This window comes from Silurus aristotelis (assembly GCF_946808225.1).
Source record: "Silurus aristotelis genome assembly, chromosome: 2".
In the NCBI taxonomy this organism is placed as follows: Eukaryota; Metazoa; Chordata; class Actinopteri; order Siluriformes; family Siluridae; genus Silurus; species Silurus aristotelis.
Window position 1 is genome coordinate 4,734,996 of NC_139575.1, and position 22,500 is coordinate 4,757,495.

Consider the following 22,500-nt stretch of genomic DNA (forward strand, 5'->3'; position numbering starts at 1 on the left):
CAACCTGACAGTGCTCTTGTGCACAAAGCCAGCTTCATGAACAAATCTCCATAAGCACACTCCAAAATCTAGTGGAACATCTTTCCAAAAGAGTGGAGGTTATAATAACAGCAAATAGGGACTCAATGTGAAATGAGATGTTCATTGTTATGGTCAGGTGTCCACAAACTTTTGTTCATGTACAGAACGTGTCATGTTTATGAATCTGAATTTCCCAAAAGTATGTTGGAATAAAGATCAAATCTGTGTGTAATAAAGAATTATTGTGAACCAGCAGCAGTTTGTGCGTTTTGAGAGAAGGACATTGGTTGCAGGAGGTGAGGTTTAATCGATGTTGCTGTGAAATCTGATGCGTTCCAGGTACTCTGATGGAGTTGGGCATCTCTCCCATAGTCACCTCGGGCCTCATCATGCAACTGCTGGCTGGAGCCAAAATCATAGAGGTTGGAGACACACCAAAAGACCGAGCGCTGTTTAACGGAGCCCAGAAATGTAAGTGTGTGCAACTTTCCACCACAACCAACCTCTGATTTTTCTCAGATTTGGTTTTGATTGCGATTGCAACTCATCAGACATGATGAGGAAAAAAAACATGCACTTCCAGACACCTGAAACTGATTCAGACCCTTTCAGATTGGATTAGTTATACCAGGGGGACGTCTAATGCATTTCTTGATGAAAGCTTTTACGCCAGTACAACAGTAAAGACGGTTGCAAAACTCCGGGAATTTTCATGAAACGAGACTAGACTTGTACGATGAGAAATCAAGTTGCTCTGGATAAAGGCGTCTACCAAATTATACAAATGTAAAAACTTTCTTTTTTTAAGGCCCCCCCCCAGGCCTGGTTACCTCACCCTTATCAGTACCTGACTTTACGAATACCCTTGTGGTCACAATGAATGAGCACAAATCTTCACAAAATATAGTGGATCATCTTCCCAGAAACGTGGACCTTATTAATAAGAGTTCCCTAAATGTGGAATGGGAAGTTCTAAAGGAAAACACATCTCACATTATGCTCAGGTGTCCAAACACTTGATTTCAAATCCCAATGCTGCCATTATTGTGTTTTTAAACCCATAGCGATTGAATGCTCCGTTGTGTAAATGAGAGAATTATCATTCTTGATTAGAGCATCTACCAAACGACATGTACACCGATCAGGAATAACATTATGAGCAGTGAAGTGAAGAACACTGATTATCTCATCATGGCACCTGTTTATGGGTGGAAAAGTCAACATTTTGTCTTCAAAGTTGATGTTAGAAGCAGGAAAATTGGGCGAGCGTAAGAATTTGAGCGAGTTTGAAAAATTGTGACGTCTAGACGACGTCTAGAGCATCTTCAAAACTGCAGCTCTTGTGGGATGTTCCCGGACTGCAGTGGTCAGTATCTATCAATAGTGCTCCAAGGAAGGAACAGTGGTGAACCGGCGACAGAGGCCGAGGCTCATCGATGTACGTGGAGAGCGAAGGTCTAACAGACAAGCTTCTGGAGCTCAAACTGCTGAAGAAGTTCATGCTGTTGATGGTTGACAGATCACGACTGTTTTGGCAGCAAAAATGGGGACTGACAAAATATTTAATTCATATGAACTAATTAGTTAATTGAATATTTGTGTTTATAGTGTTCGGGATGATCATCACGATTGGCCAGGCGATAGTGTACGTGATGACCGGTATGTATGGAGACCCGTCAGAGATGGGAGCCGGGATCTGTCTCCTCATCATCATTCAGGTAAATGACACGGGACTTTTAACATCCAAAGACACACAAGAGCTTTCTTTCTTCTTGTACCCAATTTGTTTCTAGGCTTCCTTTTAATTGAATTTCTATTGGGATTTTTCACAACGCATGATCGCAGAGCAGCTTTACAGAATGCAAGAATTATAGAACGAACTGAATTAGTTTTTTTTTTATCCCCTTGATGAGCAAGCCTAGGGCAAATACCTCCTTAGCTGCAAATAAGGAAGAAAACTTGAGAGGAACTAGACTCTGAGGAAACCCATCCTCATTTGGGTGACACCAAGTGTGGATTTTTTTTTTATTTTTATTTTTTTATATAAATTATTAAAACATTACAAACACCAGGAGATTAAGAAAAATTCTACAGTCTTGTGCAACCAGGACATCCTGAGCAACTCATAGACAGGTGAAAAGACCCAACATGGCAACCATTCTATACATCAGCATGTAATTCCTTCTGGATTTCGGCTCATTGGCACCGACTTCACTATACAACGAGACGATGAGCCGAAGTGTACGTCCAAACTCTTCTAAGCGCTATTTAGAGCTCAATCATCTGGAGTGATATCTACCACGGAATGACCTGACGGGTCACCACACCAATATCCTATTGAACTGCTCTGGGATCAACTGGGCCACAAAGAAATTTCCAACTAGTGAAGAACATCTTTGCTCAAGTTTTACTAGAGGCAAAGCAAAGTATTTCAGCTGAATGTTTGGAGAAACGAACTGCCAAATGCCAAGTGTGTGTGAAGCCGTTCTTCATGCCAAGGAAGGATTTTTCAATGAAAATAACGTTGAACATCTGGACGTTTATTAGATTTGACTTGTAAAAGGAAATCTTCATACTGTTACATTACTAAGTTTGTTGCATAAAAACAAAGAGAACATGCATGTCTGAAGTCTAGGTGAAAGACCAGATGTTTCAGTGCCACTTAAATACAATGTGGTATATAGTGTGTGGACACACAACAGGTTCGAATGAGTGCATGTGTTTTTTTTGTACAGCTGTTTGTGGCCGGTCTGATCGTCCTGCTGCTGGACGAACTGCTTCAGAAAGGATATGGTTTGGGCTCCGGTATCTCCCTCTTCATCGCCACCAACATCTGTGAGACCATCGTATGGAAAGCATTCAGTCCAACGACGGTGAACACGGGCAGAGGTACACACACACACGCACACTACTGATTCACATCAATGCAACATCAATCTTGTTGGCATAAACATTTGCGATAAATTTGCGACAAATTCAGCAGGCCGATTTGGTCTCATCCTTGTTGGTGATTGTGTCCCCCCAGGCACCGAGTTTGAGGGCGCCATCATCGCCCTGTTCCACTTGCTGGCCACTAGGACTGATAAAGTGCGTGCTCTGAGAGAGGCCTTCTACAGACAGAACCTGCCCAACCTCATGAACCTCATCGCCACCATCTTTGTGTTTGCTGTGGTCATATACTTCCAGGTGAGCGAGATCTGTTCCCAAGACCTAAAATGCGATAAATAACGATCAAGCCATTAAGCAACTCTGCCTTTGTGAATCTCAGGGTTTCAGAGTTGATCTGCCAATCAAGTCTGCACGCTACCGTGGCCAATACAACACCTATCCCATCAAGCTGTTCTACACCTCGAATATTCCCATCATTCTGCAGTCTGCACTGGTGTCCAACCTCTACGTCATCTCTCAGATGCTTTCCACTCGATTCAGCGGCAACTTCCTGGTTAACCTGCTGGGAACCTGGTCTGTAAGTAACATAGAGAAATAAACTGGTATTTTTTAAATGTATTTCTTCTTTGACCTACTTTGAGCTACGTGAAGATCTACTTTACATGGGTTGGAGTGGAATGGCAGTGGTCAATAAGATGTTTAAGAGTGGAGGAAGGTGCACACAGGTGGACTATGTTCTATGTAGGGGATGCAACCTGAAGGAGATTGGAGACTGTAAGGTGTTGGCAGGGGAAAGTAAAGCTAGACAGCATCTGATGGTGGAGGTTGAGAAGAGCCTGGAGAGGTGGAGCTACGTGCTGGATGAGCGAATTGTCTGGATGTGTGAATGAGAGGGAGGGCAGTGGAGGGGTGCAGTTGCAGGGAGAAGAGGTGGAGAAGGTGGAGGAGTTCAGGTACCTGAGGTCAACAGTGCAAAGTAATGGAGAGTGTGTTAGAGATGTGAAGAAAAGAGTGCAGGCAGGGTGGAGTGGGTGGAGAAGAGTGATAGCAGAAGTGATTTGTGATAGAAGAGTATTTGTGAGAGTGAAAGGGAAAGTTTATAGGACTGTGGTGAGACCTGAGATGTTGTACGGTTTAGAGACAGTGGCATTGAGTAAAAGACAGGAGGTGGAGCTGGAGGTAGTAGAGCTGAAGATGTTGATGTCTATTGTGAGTGACGAAGATGGACAGGATTAGAAACGAGTTTATGATAGGGACAGCGCGTGTAGGAAGTTTTGAAGACAAAGTGAGGGAGGTGAGATTGAGATGGTTTGGACATGTGCAGAGGAGGGACATGGGGTATATCAGTAGGAGAATGCTGAGGATGGAGCCACCAGAAAGAAGGAAAAGAGGAAGACCAAGGAGGAGGTTTATGGATGTGGTGAGGGAAGACATGCAGGTAGTTGGTTTGAAAGAAGCAGATGTAGAGGACAGGGGGGTATGGAGACAGACGATCCACTTTGGAAACCCCTAACGGGAGCAGCCGAAAGAAGAGGGAGTGGAAGATCTCTGCACCACAGGCCTCCTCAACCACATCAGTACCCGACTTAACTAACACCCATGTGGCTGAATGAATCCCACAAAAATCTTCACAAACACACACTAACATCTAGTGGACTGTTAGCGAGGTTGGATCGTACTTGTCGATTAACCGTTTAATCAACCTCTTTAAAAAAAAAAAAATCCTGGATATAAAAAAAAACCACAAATCTGTGAAGTTGTCTTTCGACTGCTCCCGTTAGGGGTCTCCGCAGCAGATCATCTGCCTCATACCGTTCACAAATAACATTTTAATAAATAATAAATTAATAATAAAAACAATTACATACAAAATGAATCAAGACATTTAAGTAACAAACCCAATTGAAATCCACATTTAAACTGATTCACCTCTAGAGGCCACTCTCGTACTGTATAATAACCGCAGACTCAGTCGGTCCAGCAACAGACGCAACCAGGAAAAACTGTCAGATGATTTGGTCAATCTCGCAGCAATGGGGAGTGAATGTGGAATGTGATGTTCAAAAGGCCAATCTTATTCTCAGTGTCTCATACTTTGTCCTCACGGTGTATATTTATAGTCTTGATGCTGTAAAAACATTTTGTATGTTTCCAAAAAAAAAAGCTGAATGGAGTAAGAGCAGTTGAAGTTGCCTTCGAAACAGACTTTTTAAATTTTTTATTTGTTATAATAATTTCTCTGTTTTAATAGGACGCAACAACCGGTGGACCTGCTCGCGCCTACCCAGTCGGTGGTCTGTGTTACTACCTCTCTCCTCCGGAATCGTTCGGCTCGGTGTTAGACGATCCGGTCCACGCAGTCATCTACATCGTCTTCATGCTGGGCTCCTGCGCGTTCTTCTCCAAAACGTGGATCGAGGTTTCTGGGTCATCTGCCAAAGACGTATGCTTCAGTTAAATTCTTCAAAACAAAACAAAAAACCAAATTATTTTATTATGCACTTTTTCAAGGCATGTTATGAGATGACCTGTTTCGTGTTTCAGGTGGCTAAACAGCTTAAAGAGCAGCAGATGGTGATGAGAGGACACCGAGAGACGTCCATGGTGCACGAACTTAACAGGTCTGAGTCAATCATTGTTATATATACACATGTGCATCTCCATAATTGAGGACGGTGATATCTTTGGTCAGGATTTTATTTTCTCCGCTGAATTGAACGTGTGTGTGTGTGTGTGTGTGTGTGTGTGTGTGTAGATACATCCCTACGGCGGCCGCGTTCGGCGGCCTATGCATCGGCGGTCTCTCTGTCATGGCCGACTTCCTGGGAGCGATCGGCTCAGGGACTGGGATCTTGCTGGCCGTCACAATCATCTACCAATATTTTGAGATTTTCGTGAAAGAGCAGAGCGAAATGGGCAGCATGGGGGCGCTACTCTTCTAATCCTCTTGCAAACCCGCAGGCGAACCTGCGAGACGCACCCTAATCACCCCTTTTATTATTTTTTTTATGAGTGTTATTCCTTTTATTTTATAGCTGCGTCGGCACAGTGAGGTGAAGTGGTCCATTCTGAACGGCCCGGTTTGGCTTGCCCGGGGAGAGGGAGATATTTATGGAGTGATGAGTAAAGCTAGACTCTGTGAGCTCTGACGATAGTCGATGGGTAAAACCATTTACCCCCACACACCTCCCCCCCCCCTTTCTTTCTTTTTTTTTTCTTCCTTCCTTCCTTCTCTCCTTCGTACCCCCAGCTTGCTGTTCGACTGTATTCAGTATAGCGATGGCAGTGCTCACTTCTCAGTCATGCTCGGCCTCTCATGTAAAAGTGTCACGCGGGTTCTCCGCCACGTTTTCTTCCTTCCTTCCAGGCCGCTCTTAGTATGACGCCACAGGAAAATCCACACACTCGCAGGTTTCTAATCATTATTATTATTATTACTATTATTACTATTATTACAAAAAAGCTGTCAAATCCAACCGTATGCATTTCGAGGAGTTTTTTTTTTAAAGGTAGTGTTATCCAGGCTTGAAGCTGTCTACAGATATAGTTCAATCATCCACGGACAAACCCTTCGTTTTTTTTTTGTTTGTTTTGTTTTGTTTTCCTCCCGACTTTGTCTGTATATATGACGAAATGTGCCACCACATTTTTTCAATATGTATAAAGAAATGCTCAACCATTCGTCTTTTGGGGGGGGGGAAAAAAGTGCTCATTCTCAATAAAAGCTCTTTTTTGTGTAAAGTCTTTTATACGCTCGTGTTTCTGTTGTTTCAGGTATTGTGGTGAAAATAAGCTGTAAAGTTTTGTCATTTTTTTTTATGTCGTAGTGGAATTCATTCGACGCGTTGTTGGGAAGCTGGGGACAATTTGCAGGTTCAGCTATTAAACAGCGCCCCCTGGAGCACATAGTGATAAGAGCCTTGCTTAAGGTCCCAACAGTAGCAGCTTAACGATATCAGGGCTTCAACCTCTGATCAGTACCCCTACACCTTAAACCCCTGAGCTGCTGCGTTCCCTTTTCATAAAGCTCTCACAATACACTTTGATATGGGAAGCTTGACTTTTCTAGCCATATGTGGTTCCTCCCTGAACTGCTACCACAAAGTTTGATGTAAACAATTATATAGGACGTCTCAATTCTACTTTCACACATGTCAATGACCAAACCTGAACCCGTTCCTACAGTAGGTGAGAGCTGGATATCAGGAGATCTTCCACAAACATATCCAACCCATCTATAGCAGATCTTCATGGAGTTGGCTTTGTGCCCATGTGCGTTATCATGCTGCAACAGGTTTGGTGAAGTGAAAAGTTCATGCTGGAGCATCCGAAGACGTCCGACACGTTGGCGTGATGACATTTCGATGAACCACATATGGCTGTCAAAGTCCTGTTTCACAAGACTTCTGGTCGTAAAGTGTTTTCTGTTTGAACAAAAAAAAAAAAACAACCATGTGGATGGAATTTCAAGTGTAACTTTCAGCTTTTAGATTTCAATCCCATTGTTAATAATTCAATCCTACAATTTTACCACACGAGCCACCGTTAACGTTGGTTATAATTAAACGATAAGCCATTTTTTTTTAGCTCAGGGGTCTCCAATCTTTTCCAGAAAGGGCCAGTGTGGGTGCAGGTTTTTATTCCAACCAAGCATGTCCACACCAAATTCTACCTGTTCGAATCTAATGATCTTCATTTTCAATGACTATCAGGTGTGACCATTGATTGGTTGGAATGAAAACCTGCACCCACACTGGCCCTTTCTGGAAAAGATTGGAGACCCCTGTTTTAGCTCATGAAATTTGTTATACGGCTGTACAAGTGATGCAACCAGATCGCTGGCACTCTTTACCTTAACAGGCACAAATAATTGTACAATCTACACATCCAAGTTCTGTCCATCAGTGACCTCACACACACATCCTGAGAGTTTGGTGGAGGGACCAAGATCTTCTACAAGCCGCTCCAAAATATATTGCATGCGGTTTTGTTTTAAAGTTATGAAGTAAATTTAGTTTAAGAGAAGAACCATGTCTGAAGCCCTTCCGTCTTCAAAGGTAACGTATTGGAAGTTGGAAGAAGTCCCATTTCTGAACCTGGGTTCTTCAAAACGAGCAGACAGGACACGATCATGATGTCCTAACTGCTAATGACTGAAATTCCCAAAGCACTTGCACTATCACCATTCCTTTAAAAGGTTTTTCCTCATCGCACATCAGTCCACTGCTCCAATATAAATAAAGGAATTCTAAACGAGCTGGTTCCAAATGATTTCTGACGTCCCAGGGTCACCAACTTCCAGTTCCAGAATTTCCTGTTTCTCTGCATCACACTGTATTTGGGACCCTAATCAATATGGGGGTGATTGTGAACCTGAAAGTGTGTGCTAGGACCTGGAGTCCAGGGTTGCCATGTTTAAAGGCCGTAGTGTCTGATTGGAAGTTTGGAGTCTGGAGATTCAGGTGCTTGCCACATTGTTTTATCTTCAATTAATGATTACCTCTGGAGCAGATCCTCATTTTCTCAATGGATGAGATCCAGAGGTCAAAGCGTCAGACTGGCCAATGGTGTGACGGGGAGGAGAAAAGAAACTCTCCAAAGAGTTTTTTTTTACCTCTGTTTTATGTTTCCACATCTGCGCTCCCATTCCCTCTCAGGAAGTCATGTCGAGTTTAAAGGAGCTTTGCAGCGGGTTACCTCTCAACCCTCTTCCACCCAATCAGGGCAGGAACCCTGATGTGCCTCATGCACCGATTCGTACACCAAACCTCACCACCGAGGAGAAACGAGTGAGTCATTCAGTCATGAACTGTTTTTTCTTTCATCATGTGCATGTCTGATTAGTGTCTAGACACTGATGTCTAGACTAAAATTGTTATATTAGCAGTATATTTAACATCTGGTTATACTGTCATGTGACTGCCTTCCTTAGTCAATACTCAGCACTAATCACAGTGCAACGATCAGGTCTTGAAGACACTTTAGATTAGGAACACTGGACTCTTTCGTCCTATTTCGTTTCCTACAGGGTCGCTGTTGCGTCTCGAGGGTCCAAAGGACAGATCTTTGGGGCCTGCTTTCAAAATTTCCCTCAATGTTTGCAGCTCTGTCAATATTTACAGAAGATAAGAGTTTGACAGAATCTCACAAAAGTGAGTGCACCCCCTCACATTTCAGCGACCATTTCAGTGTATCTTCTCAAGAGACCAAACTATAGTAATGAAACGGATATATTTTAGTGTAGTCAATGTGCAGCTTGTAGATCAGTACAGATTCAGTGTCCTCAAAAAGAACAACATACAGCCATTATTAATATCAAATAACTGCCAACAAAAGTAAGTACACCCTCAGTGATAACAGCTGTACGTCTTGTAACAGTGCAAAGCCACACATTCATCATGTTTGTGTTTCTGCTTGACAGGACCATAGAAATTTTTGCCTTGTATTAAAGCAGTTTAAATTTGGTTCTTTGAGTCCAATTCTCTCATACTGACCACTGGATGTTCAACATGGTACCTCATGGTACCATGTAGAGTCCTGGTGCTGTGCATCATCTCAGAAGGAAGCTTTAAGGAGGAGGATTAGGGCTCAAGTTTTGACATGTTCACCTTTGGTGTACTCACTTTTGTTGCCAGTTATTTAGACAATAATGGCTGTATGTTAAGTTATTTTTAGAGGACAGTAAATCTGTACTGATATACAAACTGCACAATGACTACTCTAAATATATAGTTTCTATAGTATTGTCCATTGGGAAGGTACAGTGTAATAAAATGGTTAGTGAAATGTTAGGGGTGTAAAAGTATAAGCAGCATTGCTCCTGATAATCTTTTTTCATCTCATATATCAAGCTTTTCTATGAAAGTAATCGGTTCATTCCTGTACAAAAAAAACCCACACAATTTGCCTTCATTTCAAATCCCCAGGAAAACTTAAATGCACTGATGCATTTTATACAGGGACATTTAATGGAGCTTTTAATCGATGCTTCTGTTAGAGATGATGTATGTGGAGGTGCAGTTGTGGCTACAGTAAAAGGAGACGTGTTGAATTGTGTTCATTGGGTTTCTTGCTTTAGTGATGACATTCATTCTCACTGTCTGTGGTGCAGCGCTCATACAGCATTGTACAGGTGGTTCCTATAGACGTGGTGTCATAATGATGTTATTAAACGGTGGATTGATTTAGGTAGGACATCACTGAAGGACCAGGGGTGAAATACAGAGGTTAAATTAGGCTATTTGTTAGGATCTGTAATAGGACACTGAACCAAGAAAAATTTACAGTGGGTGGATATAAACTAAAAAGAATACCTGCATGAATTTAAATGTAAATATTAGAGCAGAGCTGAAGATGTTGAGGTTTTCGTTGGGAGTGACGAGGATGGACAAGATTAGAAATGAGTTTATTAGAGGGACAGCGCATGTTGGACGTTTTGGTGACAAGGTGAGGGAGGTGAGATTGAGATGGTTTGGACATGTGCAGAGGAGAGACATGAATTATATTGGTAGGAGGATGCTGAGGATGGAGACACCAGGAAGGAGGAAAAGAGGAAGAACATGGAGGAGGTTAATGGATGTGGTGAGGGAAGACATGCAGGTAGTTGTTGTGAAAGAGGCAGATGTAGAGGACAGGGTGGTATTTTTTTTATATCTGAGCAAAGAACGGATGTCGTGAATAAACGTGTGTTGCCTTGAATGTTTTAATTTAGCTTTTTTTATATTTATTTATATATATATATATATATATATATATATATATATATATATATATATATATATATATATATATATATATATATATATATATAGTTATAATAAGAAGGGTCAAACAGAAACATATATACCATATTTTTCGGACTATAAGCCACTACTTTTTCCCCACGTTTTGAACTCCGCCACTAAAACAACGAAGCGGCTAATTTATGAATTTTTCCTGGGGTTTTTCCCGGTTTCACAAACTTCAAGCCAAAAAACTGAACCCCATAACATTAGACCAATGACATTTCCGAACGAAAATGAAAAAACGCAGGAAAAATTCTGAGCTGCACGGCTTTGGGAGAAAAACTTTCACTGGGTGATTTTTAAACGCACAACGATGCCAAAAGATAAACTCCCGAGAGAAATAATTGTGAAAGGAAGGAGGAAGACAGTGAACAATGACTTCCTTGGTAGGCTACTGTTCAGATACAAGTCCTTGTAACGCGTTGAGTCTGGGTGAAGAGAGAGCTTTCTTCTGGCATGCTAGTCCCAAAATACCGCTATGCTCCTAAAGGAAGCGCAACATATTTCACCCGTTACACCGTGTGTAATGTGTCTGTCGTTAAAACCTGTGTAAAGTACATTAGTGTAGACATGCGGCTTATAGACTGGTGCGGTTTATTTATGTCAAAAATAAAAATATTTGTAAAATTCAGTGGGTGCGGCTTATATATGGGTGTGCTTTATAGTCCGGAAATTACGGTACATACATATATATTTTAAGTTTTTGTAACATAATAATAATCATATAACACTGATGTGAATCTTTCTGTTGAAATTCTGGAACAGCTTGCTCTGAAGAACGTGCTGAGATATTTTCCTCCAGCGCTACATGCCATTCTGGCTCCTGAATTTGCTCAGGAACTCACGCAGTATGGACACATTTACATGTATCGGTTCTGCCCCACCCTACGCATGAGGTATACTTACAACACACACAAATACTCACAAAGAAACTGATACATCGACTCAGTTCTGCAAACTATCACACAATTTAAAGCAGAACCAAAAAAAACCCCTCACTATCTCACTTTTTTTTTTGAGAAATTCCTCATTTTTTTCAAGATAAAACTACAGTGGAAGTTTTAAGTAGACGTTTGTATTTATCACCAGTGCATTACAGCACGTGAGATTCTTTTCTTTGTACATCCTAACATTTGATTAAATCATGGCAGTCTTTTGGCTAAAATTCTGTGCACCAGTTATGCTCTGAGTAAAAAACAGCTACCCATGGTGCAATCTGAACATGGTGCTTGGCCCCTGCAGATCACTCCTTGTGGTTATATTTGGAATTTGTATTTGCAACCTCGTATTAGTCAATCACTTCAATTCCTCCTGTGTATTTGAGTTGAACTCCGTGGTTAACGTTCTGATTTACTGAGCAGAAAGTTGGAGGTTGAAGCCCCATTATTGCCAAGCTGCTACTCCACATGTGCTGTATCATGGCTGCCCCTGTGCTCTGACCTCAGCTTCTTTGGGGAAGTAGTGGCTCAATGGTTAAGGCTCTGGGTTACTGATTGGAAGGCCAGGTGTTCAAGCCCCAGCCCCTTCAGCAAGGCCCTTAACCCTTCCTGCTCCAGGGGTGCTGTATAATGGCTGACTCTGTGTTCTGACCCCAGCTTCCTTTAAAAGCTGCAATATGTGAAAAAAGAATCTCACTGCTCTGTAATGTATAGGTGACAATTAGAGGTCAACTGATTAATAGGTTTCGACGATCAATCGGCACTGAAAGTTGATTGCGGGAACTAAAATAAAATTTTAGAGCGGCCTCTAGAGTCGAATCACTGCCACCACGTGCTGTTTGTTTTAACACGCTAGACCGCGTGCTGCACAGAGAGTGCTATATTTTATTTGTTATTTATAATCTATTAATTATAGAATTACATTTATTAATTATTATTTTCATATTTTTTAAATAAAGTTCAGTATTTCTTCTAACATGGAGTGTTATGTTAAATAACGTTAAATAACGTTTGACAATTAAGAGCATCGTTCTTTTTTTCATTTTTTATTTGTTCTATTTCACAACCGATGACTTTCTAATTCAATCTTAATTTTCTAAGAATTCCAAATTGACACACTGCACATTCAATCAATTTTTATTTACTTGAGCTTGAGCCCGTGCATAAAGTAATGCATTTGAGTCACAGTGACGTTGTTTAATATTAAAATCTTTGTGCTGTCTCAGGGCATATCCCATCGATCAGTACCCCTGTAAAACCAGGCATGCAGCAGCCATCATGCACATGATCATGAATAACCTGGATCCTGCTGTAGCACAGGTATACAAATTCAGTACATCCTCCTCTAACACTGGCACACTGATATATGCTATATTAGCTTATTTGAGTCAGATTGTTTCTTTTGTTTCATTATTAGCACATATGCTAGTGTACCACTATCACTGACATCACATGTCTGTATGTCTATATTTTCCCAAACCTTTTCCAGCCATATGTAGTTCTTCTCAAACTCTTCCCAAGATAGAGGCATACAATTGTACTTGCTCTAGGAGACCCAAATCTGGTCCAGCATGTCAAGTGCACAAAGCCAGCTCCATGAAGATTACTTTACATGGGTTGGATGTGTGTGTAGAAGATCTCCTGCTATAAAGCTCCATCCCTATTGAACACCTTTGAGATGAATTAAAACACTGACTGCGCCCCGGACCTCCTCGCTGAATGACTCCCTTGTGGCTGAATGGGATCTCCACAAGCACACTTCAAAATCTAGTGGAACATCTTTACAGAAGAGTGTGTGTTAATGTGACAGAGAATGGGGGCTGAATGTGGAATGAGATGTTTAACACATTTGAATCCTATGGTCAGGTGTCCTCAAATTTCTGTTCTATTAGTGTACAACCTTAATTTCCAAAACAAGTTGGGTCAGTGTGTAAAATGTAAACAAAACAGAATGCATTGATTTACAAATCTCATAAATCCATATTGTATTCACACCAAAACTAATACAAAAACATATCAGATGTTTAAACTGACTGATGGCTTCAACAGAAAAATAAAGGCTCAGTCTCCAAAAAATGGCAAAAAGGCTATGTGTACAATTATGTAGCATCACGTCTTGTGTCCATATACATCTGGGAACTGAGGAGACCAGTTGCAGAAGTCTTGGGAGAGGAATGTTGTCCTATATGTATCTGATACAAAATTCTAGCTGCTCAACAGTTCTGGGTTTCCTTTGTTGTGTTTTTCTGTTTCATGATGCACCAAATGTTTTCAGATGATGACAGGTCTAGACTGCTGGGAGGCCAGTTCAGCACCAGGACTCTTCTACTATGAATAGATGCAGTGTGCAGTTAGCATTGTCTTGCTCAAAAATGCAAGGCCTTCCCTGAAAAAGACTATTTCTGGATGATAGAATTTGTATATCTGTATATACCATTGAGCATTGATGGAGCATTTACAAATGTGCAAGCTGCCCATTCCACATTCACAAATCCACTCCCATATCATTAATTATGTGACTTTATGAACTAAGTGCTGATAAAAAGCCAGGTGATCCCTCTCCTCTTTAGTCTGAAGGACATGGTGTCCATGGTTCCAAAAAAGAAAAAGGAATTTTCGATTCGTTTGTCCACAGAACAGTTTTCCATTTTGCCTGGGTAAACTAATGCCTTGACTTGTAGTCGTGTACTTGTAGTCATGTATTTTCGAATCTGAATCAGTCCCTTATTTACATCTGCCTCATGTTTTAGTTTCCACAGGAGCTCGTCACCTATGGAGGGAATGGGCAGGTGTTTAGCAACTGGGCTCAGGTACCCTCTGTGTTATTTTTTATTTATTTTCTATTTATGGAATAATAATTGACCAAAACATTTCAGTTGCAATAGAATTAAAGCTTGCAACTGCCATCATCATATATATTCTCTTGGGATACACTTTGGTCTAAAATACACAAGTTTGGATCATGGTTGTGTAATAAAATGAGTTTAATAACATTATTCTGTATGTGTGTGTATGTGTGTGTGTGTGTGTGTGTGTGTGTGTGTGTGTGTGTGTGTGTGTGTGTGTGTGTGTGTGTAGTTCTGGCTGGTTTTTCATTACCTAAGCACTATGACTGAGGAGCAGACACTGGTGATGTACAGTGGTCACCCACTTGGCTTGTTTCCCAGCCTGCCCTCGTCCCCACGCTGCGTCATCACTAACGGCATGGTAATAGACACACACACACACACACACACACACACACACACACACACACACACACACACACACACACACACACACACACACACACACACCTTACTCTGAGTCTTACCATTAGACTTTGACCTTCATTGTTTTTGTAGGTCATCCCGAACTATTCCTCCAGAGAGAGCTATGAGAAGATGTTTGCTCTTGGAAACACCATGTAAGATATCTTCCTTCTGACTCATATCTCAAACCCCACTGTCCTCCTCATTTCCTGTTTATCAAGTGTCAATTATTTTTAAAAGATTGCTTCACTGGTTTGTGTGTGTGTGTGTGTGTGTGTGTGTGTGTGTGTGTGTGTGTGTGTGTGTGTGTGTGTGTGTGTGGTCAGGTATGGACAGATGACTGCAGGAAGTTACTGCTACATTGGTCCCCAGGGAATCGTTCATGGCACCATGGTAACAAAAAGATTGCACAAATTGTGTTGGTTGTTACTTATGAGTCAAAAACACGTGGGTTTGATAATGCTGGCACTATGGCTGTGTCCCAATTCGCCTACTTGTGGATCTAGACACCTCATAAACCCTTATAAGCGACAGCAATAAGTCTGTTTGAATAGGTCAACCTTTTTACTGCATTTTAGACACAATTTTATATTGAGGGATACACTGATGAATCTTTCACTCAACCCAAAGAGAAAGAAGATGCCGATTGTCCCTCTTATTATTGTAAATAAATGCCGATGTCATCGTCCGTCTGTCTCAATCCGAAAAGCATGGGCTACGGCGCCTTTTCACCCTTTTTTTTTACCCTTTTATGCTGTTTTATCAAAGCCACCATCTTCTAACTATATAGCTTATGATGCTTAGTAGCACCATCAGTAGCAGTAGAAACTTCATAGCGATATGTACAAATATTACAGTCATAAATTCAAGTGTGAATAAAAAAACAAGTGTGAAACTGCTTTGAACCAGAACGCTGGAACTATGGGGACTGATCAAAGCAACAAAGGTTTGGAAACACAATGTTATTATGGTGTTTGAGACACATGCATGCTCCTTTTTTTTCCTATGCAACAAACTAACTGAAAGGCGAAAACACAATAATTGGACAGGAAAAAAGTGGACAAAACGTTGAACAGAAGAACTTGTGTAAGACAGAGAACATGAGAGAAGATGAGATCAGACTGTCTGACCCCCACAATCAAACATGGAGGTGGAGGCTTAATGGTTTGGGGTTGTATTGGAGCAGGGAAGATTGGAGACCTTCCAGGTGAAAGGAACCACCATGGCAATCATTCCATACTTCAACACCATTGGAATCGACTTCACCATGCAACAGAGTTCTTTAAGCGTTATTTAGAGAGTTAACATTCGTCTGGAGTGATATCTATCATGGAATGACTTGCCGGGTCACCGCACCAAAATCCTATTGAAGTGCTCTGGGATGAACTGGATCACAAAGAAAGAAATCTCCAACTAGTGAAGAACTACATTGTTCAGCAAGTTTTACTAGAGGCACAGTAAAGTATTTCAGCAGAATGTTTGGAGAAACTAACTGTCCAGATGCTGAGGGTGTGTGAAACTGTTCATGCTATAGGAGGATTTTTTTTAAGGAAAATAAAGTGGAACATCTGGACTTTTATAAATTTGTTTGGTTAAAGTAAAATTTCCTACTGTTACATGATCGAGTTTGGAGCATATAAACAAAATCACCATTCATGTGTCTCTCAAAAAACATCTGTGTTTCCAAACCAGTGAATAAGACAATTAAGATAATTTTCCCTATTATTATTAACAAAAAACACCATAAAGATGAAAAGTCCAAATGTAGTAGGTGTATGTCTGTATTCTATTTGTTAGATAGATATAGTACACGCTTTTCAGTGTGTAGCAAAAGAGTATTCAAGTACTGGAACATACCAAGATGCCATGGACCAGACACATCATCTCCTCACTGTGTATCATATATATACAGTGGGTACGGAAAGTATTTAGACCCCCTTAAATTTTTCACTCTTTGTTATATTGCAACCATTTGCTAAAATAATTTTAGTTCATTCTTCTTCCTCATGAATGTACACATAGCACCCCATACTGACAGAAAAACACAGAATTGTTGACATTGTTGCAGATTTATTAAAAAAGAAAAACTGAAATATCACATGGTCCTAAGTATTCAGACCCTTTGCTGTGACACTCATATATTTAACTCAGGTGCTCTCCATTTCTTCTGATCATCCTTGAGATGGTTCTACACCTTCATTTGAGTCCAGCTGTGTTTGATTATACTGATTGGACTTGATTAGGAAAGCCACACACCTGTCTATATAAGACCTTCCAGATCACAATGCATGTCAGAGCAAATGAGAATCATGAGGTCAAAGGAACTGCCTGAAGAGCTCAGAGACAGAATTGTGGCAAGGCACAGATCTGGCCAAGGTTACAAAAAGATTTCTGCTGCACTTAAGGTTCCTAAGAGCACAGTGGCCTCCATAATCCTCAAATGGAAGACGATTGGGACGACCAGAACCCTTCCTAGAGCTGGCCGTCCGGCCAAACTGAGCTATCAGGGGAGAAGAGCCTTGGTGAGAGAGGTAAAGAAGAACCCAAAGATCACTGTGGCTGAGCTCCAGAGATGCAGTCAGAAGATGGGAGAAAGTTGTAGAAAGTCAACCATCACTGCAGCCCTCCACCAGTCGGGGCTTTATGGCAGAGTGGCCCGACGGAAGCCTCTCCTCAGTGTAAGACACATGAAAGCCCGCATGGAGTTTGCTAAAAAACACCTGAAGGACTCCAAGATGGTGAGAAATAAGATGCTCTGGTCTGATGAGACCAAAATAGAACTTTTTGGCCTTAATTCTAAGCGGTATGTGTGGAGAAAACCAGGCACTGCTCATCACCTGTCCAATACAGTCCCAACAGTGAAGCATGGTGGTGGCAGCATCATGCTGTGGGGGTGTTTTTCAGCTGCAGGGACAGGACGACTGGTTGCAATCGAGGGAAAGATGAATGCGGCCAAGTACAGGGATATCCTGGACAAAAACCTTCTCCAGAGTGCTCTGGACCTCAGACCGGGCCGAAGGTTTACCTTCCAACAAGACAATGACCCTAAGCACACAGCTAAAATAACAAAGGAGTGGCTTCACAACAACTCCGTGACTGTTCTTGAATGGCCCAGCCAGAGCCCTGACTTAAACCCAGTTGAGCATCTCTGGAGAGACCTAAAAATGGCTGTCCACCAAAGTTTACCATCCAACCTGACAGAACTGGAGAGGACCTGCAAGGAGGAATGGCAGAGGATCCCCAAATCCAGGTGTGAAAGACTTGTTGCATCTTTCCCAAAAAGACTCCTGGCTGTATTAGATCAAAAGGGGGCTTCTACTAAATACTGAGCAAAGGGTCTGAATACTTAGGACCATGTGATATTTCAGTTTTTCTTTTTTAATAAATCTGCAACAATGTCAACAATTCTGTGTTTTTCTGTCAGTATGGGGTGCTATGTGTACATTCATGAGGAAGAAGAATGAACTTAAATGATTTTAGCAAATGGCTGCAATATAACAAAGAGTGAAAAATTTAAGGGGGTCTGAATACTTTCCGTACCCACTGTATATATATATATATATATATATATATATATATATATATATATATATATATATATATATATATATATACAGTGAGGAAAATAAGTATTTGAACACCCTGCTATTTTGCAAGTTCTCCCACTTAGAAATCATGGAGGGGTCTGAAATTGTCATCGTAGGTGCATGTCCACTGTGAGAGACATAATCTAAAAAAAAAAATCCAGAAAACACAATGTATGATTTTTTAACTATTTATTTGTATGATGCAGCTGCAAATAAGTATTTGAACACCTGAGAAAGTCAATGTTAATATTTGGTACAGGAGCCTTTGTTTGCAATTACAGAGGTCAAACGTTTCCTGTAGTTTTTCACCAGGTTTGCACACACTGCAGGAGGGATTTTGGCCCACTCCTCCACACAGATCTTCTCTAGATCAGTCAGGTTTCTGGCCTGTCGCTGAGAAACACAGAGTTTGAGCTCCCTCCAAAGATTCTCTATTGGGTTTAGGTCTGGAGACTGGCTAGGCCACGCCAGAACCTTGATATGCTTCTTACAGAGCCACTCCTTGGTTATCCTGGCTGTGTGCTTTGGGTCATTGTCATTTTGGAAGACCCAGCCTCAACCCATCTTCAATGCTCTAACTGAGGGAAGGAGGTTGTTCTCCAAAATCTCGCAATACATGGCCCCGGTCATCCTCTCCTTAATACAGTGCAGTCGCCCTGTCCCATGTGCAGAAAAACACCCCCAAAGCATAATGCTACCACCCCCATGCTTCACAGTAGGGATGGTGTTCTTGGGATGGTACTCATCATTCTTCTTCTTCCAAACACGTTTAGTGGAATTATGACCCAAAAGTTCTATTTTGGTCTTATCTGACCACATGACATTCTCCCATGACTCCTCTGGATCATCCAAATGGTCATTGGCAAACTTAAGACGTGCCTGGACATGTGCTGGTTTAAGCAGGGGAACCTTCCGTGCCATGCATGATTTCAAACCATGACGTCTTAGTGTATTACCAACAGTAACCTTGGAAATGGTGGTCCCAGCACTTTTCAGGTCATTGACCAGCTCCTCCCGTGTAGTTCTGGGCTGATTTCTCACCTTCCTTAGGATCATTGAGACCCCACGAGGTGAGATCTTGCATGAAGCCCCAGTCCAAGGGAGATTGACAGTCATATTTAGCTTCTTCCATTTTCTAATGATTGCTCCAACAGTGGACCTTTTTTCACCAAGTTGTTTGGCAATTTCCCTGTAGCCCTTTCCAGCCTTGTGGAGGTGTACAATTTTGTCTCTAGTGTCTTTGGACAGCTCTTTGGTCTTGGCCATGTTAGTAGTTGGATTCTTACTGATTGCATGGGGTGGACAGGTGTCTTTATGCAGCTAACGACCTCAAACAGGTGCATCTAATTTAGGATAATAAATGTAGTGGAGGTGGACATTTTAAAGGCAGACTAACAGATCTTTGAGGGTCAGAATTCTAGCTGATAGACAGGTGTTCAAATACTTATTTGCAGCTGTATCATACAAATAAATAGTTTAAAAATCATACATTGTGCTTTCTGGATTAATTTTTTTTAGATTATGTCTCTCACAGTGGACATGCACCTACGATGACAATTTCAGACCCCTCCATGATTTCTAAGTGGGAGAACTTGCAAAATAGCAGAGTGTTCAAATACTTATTTTCCTCACTGTATATATATATATTTATCACAATTATAAAAAACACCAATACTATACAAAACATATATATGGAAGGTGACCACCCACCACTGTATATATATATATATATATATATGTATCTCCCAATACTTTTTTTGTGTTCATATGATTCACTGATTTCAGTTTTCTCTGTGTGTAGCTGACCGTGTTGAACGCAGGGCGGCGCTACCTCGGCACGAGTGACCTGAGAGGCCGCGTGTTCGTGTCTTCGGGTTTAGGTGGTATGAGCGGAGCACAAGCGAAAGCCGCCGTCATCGCTGGATGTATCGGGGTCATCGCAGAGGTCAGACGCCGATCAGACATTCCTAAGATATCTGAGTCCTCCAGTCTTACCAATGTTTAACCTTCAGTGTAATAATTAGCTAAAGATTGAGTGGACTTGGGCAGTGTTACACAATCCTGCTCTTGCAGTAAGACAGTCGTCCACAATGAGCTCTGTCAAGTCAAACTCTTCATTCTGGTTGGGAAATGATCAGTGAATTTTGAAAGCCTTATGTTTACCACCAACCGATTTAGTGCCATTATAATCAAAGACAGCTGAGTTTGCTGTGTTTCCACACGGACGGTTTTAATTGCCGGATGTGTGCATCATGGCGGTATTTAGTGCTGAGACTTGAGACTCGGCGCATCAGTAAAACAAATGTTTAGTGATTTTTGATATATATATATATATATATATATATATATATATATATATATATATATATATATATATATATGTATTGACAGCCCTAATATATTTATATATTACGAATTATTAAATATTTTAATATATATATTTTTAATATATATATTAGGGCTGTCAAGTGATTAAAATATTTAGTAATATTTAATAAAATAATGTTTTAAAGTAATTATAATGTTTTAAATGATGCAAATCATCAGGACACCAAACTGAACTTTTGCTGTGTTTCCACACGGACGGTTTTAATTGCCGGATGTGTGCATCATGGCGGGTTTTAGTGCTGAGACTTGAGACTCGGCGCATCAGTAAAACAAATGTTTAGTGATTAAAAATGACTTTTCTGTGAAGTTTTATATCTAATAAATGATCCATATATAATTGAAATGTAATATAATATAAATGAATAAATGTATGTTGCGTTGAAGGTTTTAATTTCGGCTCTTTTATATTTATTTCTTTATATTAAAAATAAGGTTAAATGAATTTGCGTTAACGTGTTATTATCACGTTAATGTTGACAGCCCTCATGTATGTTTTTTTACATTGAGTTTGTCTGATTTCCGGATCACAGAGAATCCTCTTCATATTGACTTTTTAGGTTTTATTATTCTACTCAGTGTTTATTTGTCCTGAAGGTGGATGAAGTTCCTCTGAGGAAGAGACATGAGCAGGGCTGGGTGATGGAGGTCACAAAGGATCTCGACCATTGCATCCAGCGCATCAGGTTTCTCACACACACACACACACACACACACACACACACACACACACACACACACACACACACACTACATACTCTCTTTCAATTCTATATGCGCAGTCCGGTATCTTTTCTATACGCAGTAGCAGGTCGTGTATTTCACCCCTGGTTCTTCAGTGATGCTCTACCCGAATCAATCCACCTCTTAATACCATCGTTATGACGCCACGTCTGTGGAAACCATCAGTATTATAGAGAAATGCAGTATAACAGAGCGCTGCCTCACGCACAGGATCTCATACAGTGAGAATGAAGGTCATCACTAAAGAAGAAACCCAATGAACACAATTCAACACGTCTCCTTTCACTGTAGCCACAACTGCACCTCCCACATACATCATCTCTAACAGAAGCATCGATATTCACCTCATCACATGACCTCAGGGCTTCCGTGCATTTTTTCCTCTTGTTTCTTGTCCTTCTGCATCTCCTCCTGCTTCTTCTCCTCCTTTTTACTTGCTTCTTCTTCTCCTTCTCCTGCTTCTCTTTCTTCTTCTTATCCTGCTACTCCTTCTTCTTCTCGTGCCTCTTCTACTTTTCTGTCTGCTTCTTCTCTTTCTCCTCACTCTTCTCACGTTTCTCTTCCTTTTCTCCCATCTCCTTCTGCTCCTTCTCTTCATGCTTCTCCTCCTCCTGCTTCAACAGAGGAATGTGCTAACTTTTTTCTCCATAGCAATCACACATTAATTCAGGATAAAAATGAAAATAAAGCTCACTCAGTTCCCATTTCCTCACAGGGAGGCCAGAAGATCCAAGATAACAATGAGTTTGGGTTACCATGGCAACATTGTCGCATTGTGGTGAGTGTTCATTGATTAATGGTCAAGTTCACAATGCTGTTGAGGTTGATGGAGTATGTGTCCATGTGTTAGACACACCTGTGTGTGTGTGTGTGTGTGTGTGTGTGTGTGTGTGTGTGTGTG

The 22,500-nt window shown here is 41.1% G+C and overlaps 2 protein-coding genes and 1 long non-coding RNA gene across 3 annotated transcripts in view; 2 read left to right on the forward strand and 1 right to left on the reverse strand.

The window, feature by feature from the left end:
• Positions 1-6,651, forward strand: part of sec61a1a (SEC61 translocon subunit alpha 1a) — a 9,503-nt gene extending 2,852 nt beyond the window's left edge. Inside the window, exons 5-12 of the mRNA XM_083563408.1 lie at positions 361-492; positions 1,630-1,739; positions 2,757-2,910; positions 3,047-3,207; positions 3,290-3,487; positions 5,162-5,353; positions 5,455-5,531; positions 5,666-6,651. Coding sequence (XP_083419534.1) covers positions 361-492; positions 1,630-1,739; positions 2,757-2,910; positions 3,047-3,207; positions 3,290-3,487; positions 5,162-5,353; positions 5,455-5,531; positions 5,666-5,852 — 1,211 coding nt within the window. The 3' untranslated portion in view covers positions 5,853-6,651. The remainder of the gene's footprint in view (positions 1-360; positions 493-1,629; positions 1,740-2,756; positions 2,911-3,046; positions 3,208-3,289; positions 3,488-5,161; positions 5,354-5,454; positions 5,532-5,665) is intronic.
• Positions 6,393-7,890, reverse strand: LOC310739308. Its single transcript, XR_014537344.1, has 2 exons — positions 7,722-7,890; positions 6,393-7,170 (listed from the first exon to the last, which is right to left on the reverse strand). It is a non-coding gene; the product is annotated as an uncharacterized lncRNA (long non-coding RNA).
• Positions 7,891-7,977: 87 nt separating this feature from the next.
• uroc1 (urocanate hydratase 1) overlaps positions 7,978-22,500 on the forward strand; it is a 24,318-nt gene continuing 9,795 nt past the window's right edge. Inside the window, exons 1-10 of the mRNA XM_083563155.1 lie at positions 7,978-8,699; positions 11,460-11,590; positions 12,859-12,952; positions 14,383-14,442; positions 14,711-14,839; positions 14,977-15,038; positions 15,210-15,276; positions 20,272-20,415; positions 21,453-21,541; positions 22,315-22,377. Of these exons, the coding sequence (XP_083419281.1) occupies positions 8,574-8,699; positions 11,460-11,590; positions 12,859-12,952; positions 14,383-14,442; positions 14,711-14,839; positions 14,977-15,038; positions 15,210-15,276; positions 20,272-20,415; positions 21,453-21,541; positions 22,315-22,377 (965 nt within the window). The 5' untranslated portion in view covers positions 7,978-8,573. The remainder of the gene's footprint in view (positions 8,700-11,459; positions 11,591-12,858; positions 12,953-14,382; positions 14,443-14,710; positions 14,840-14,976; positions 15,039-15,209; positions 15,277-20,271; positions 20,416-21,452; positions 21,542-22,314; positions 22,378-22,500) is intronic.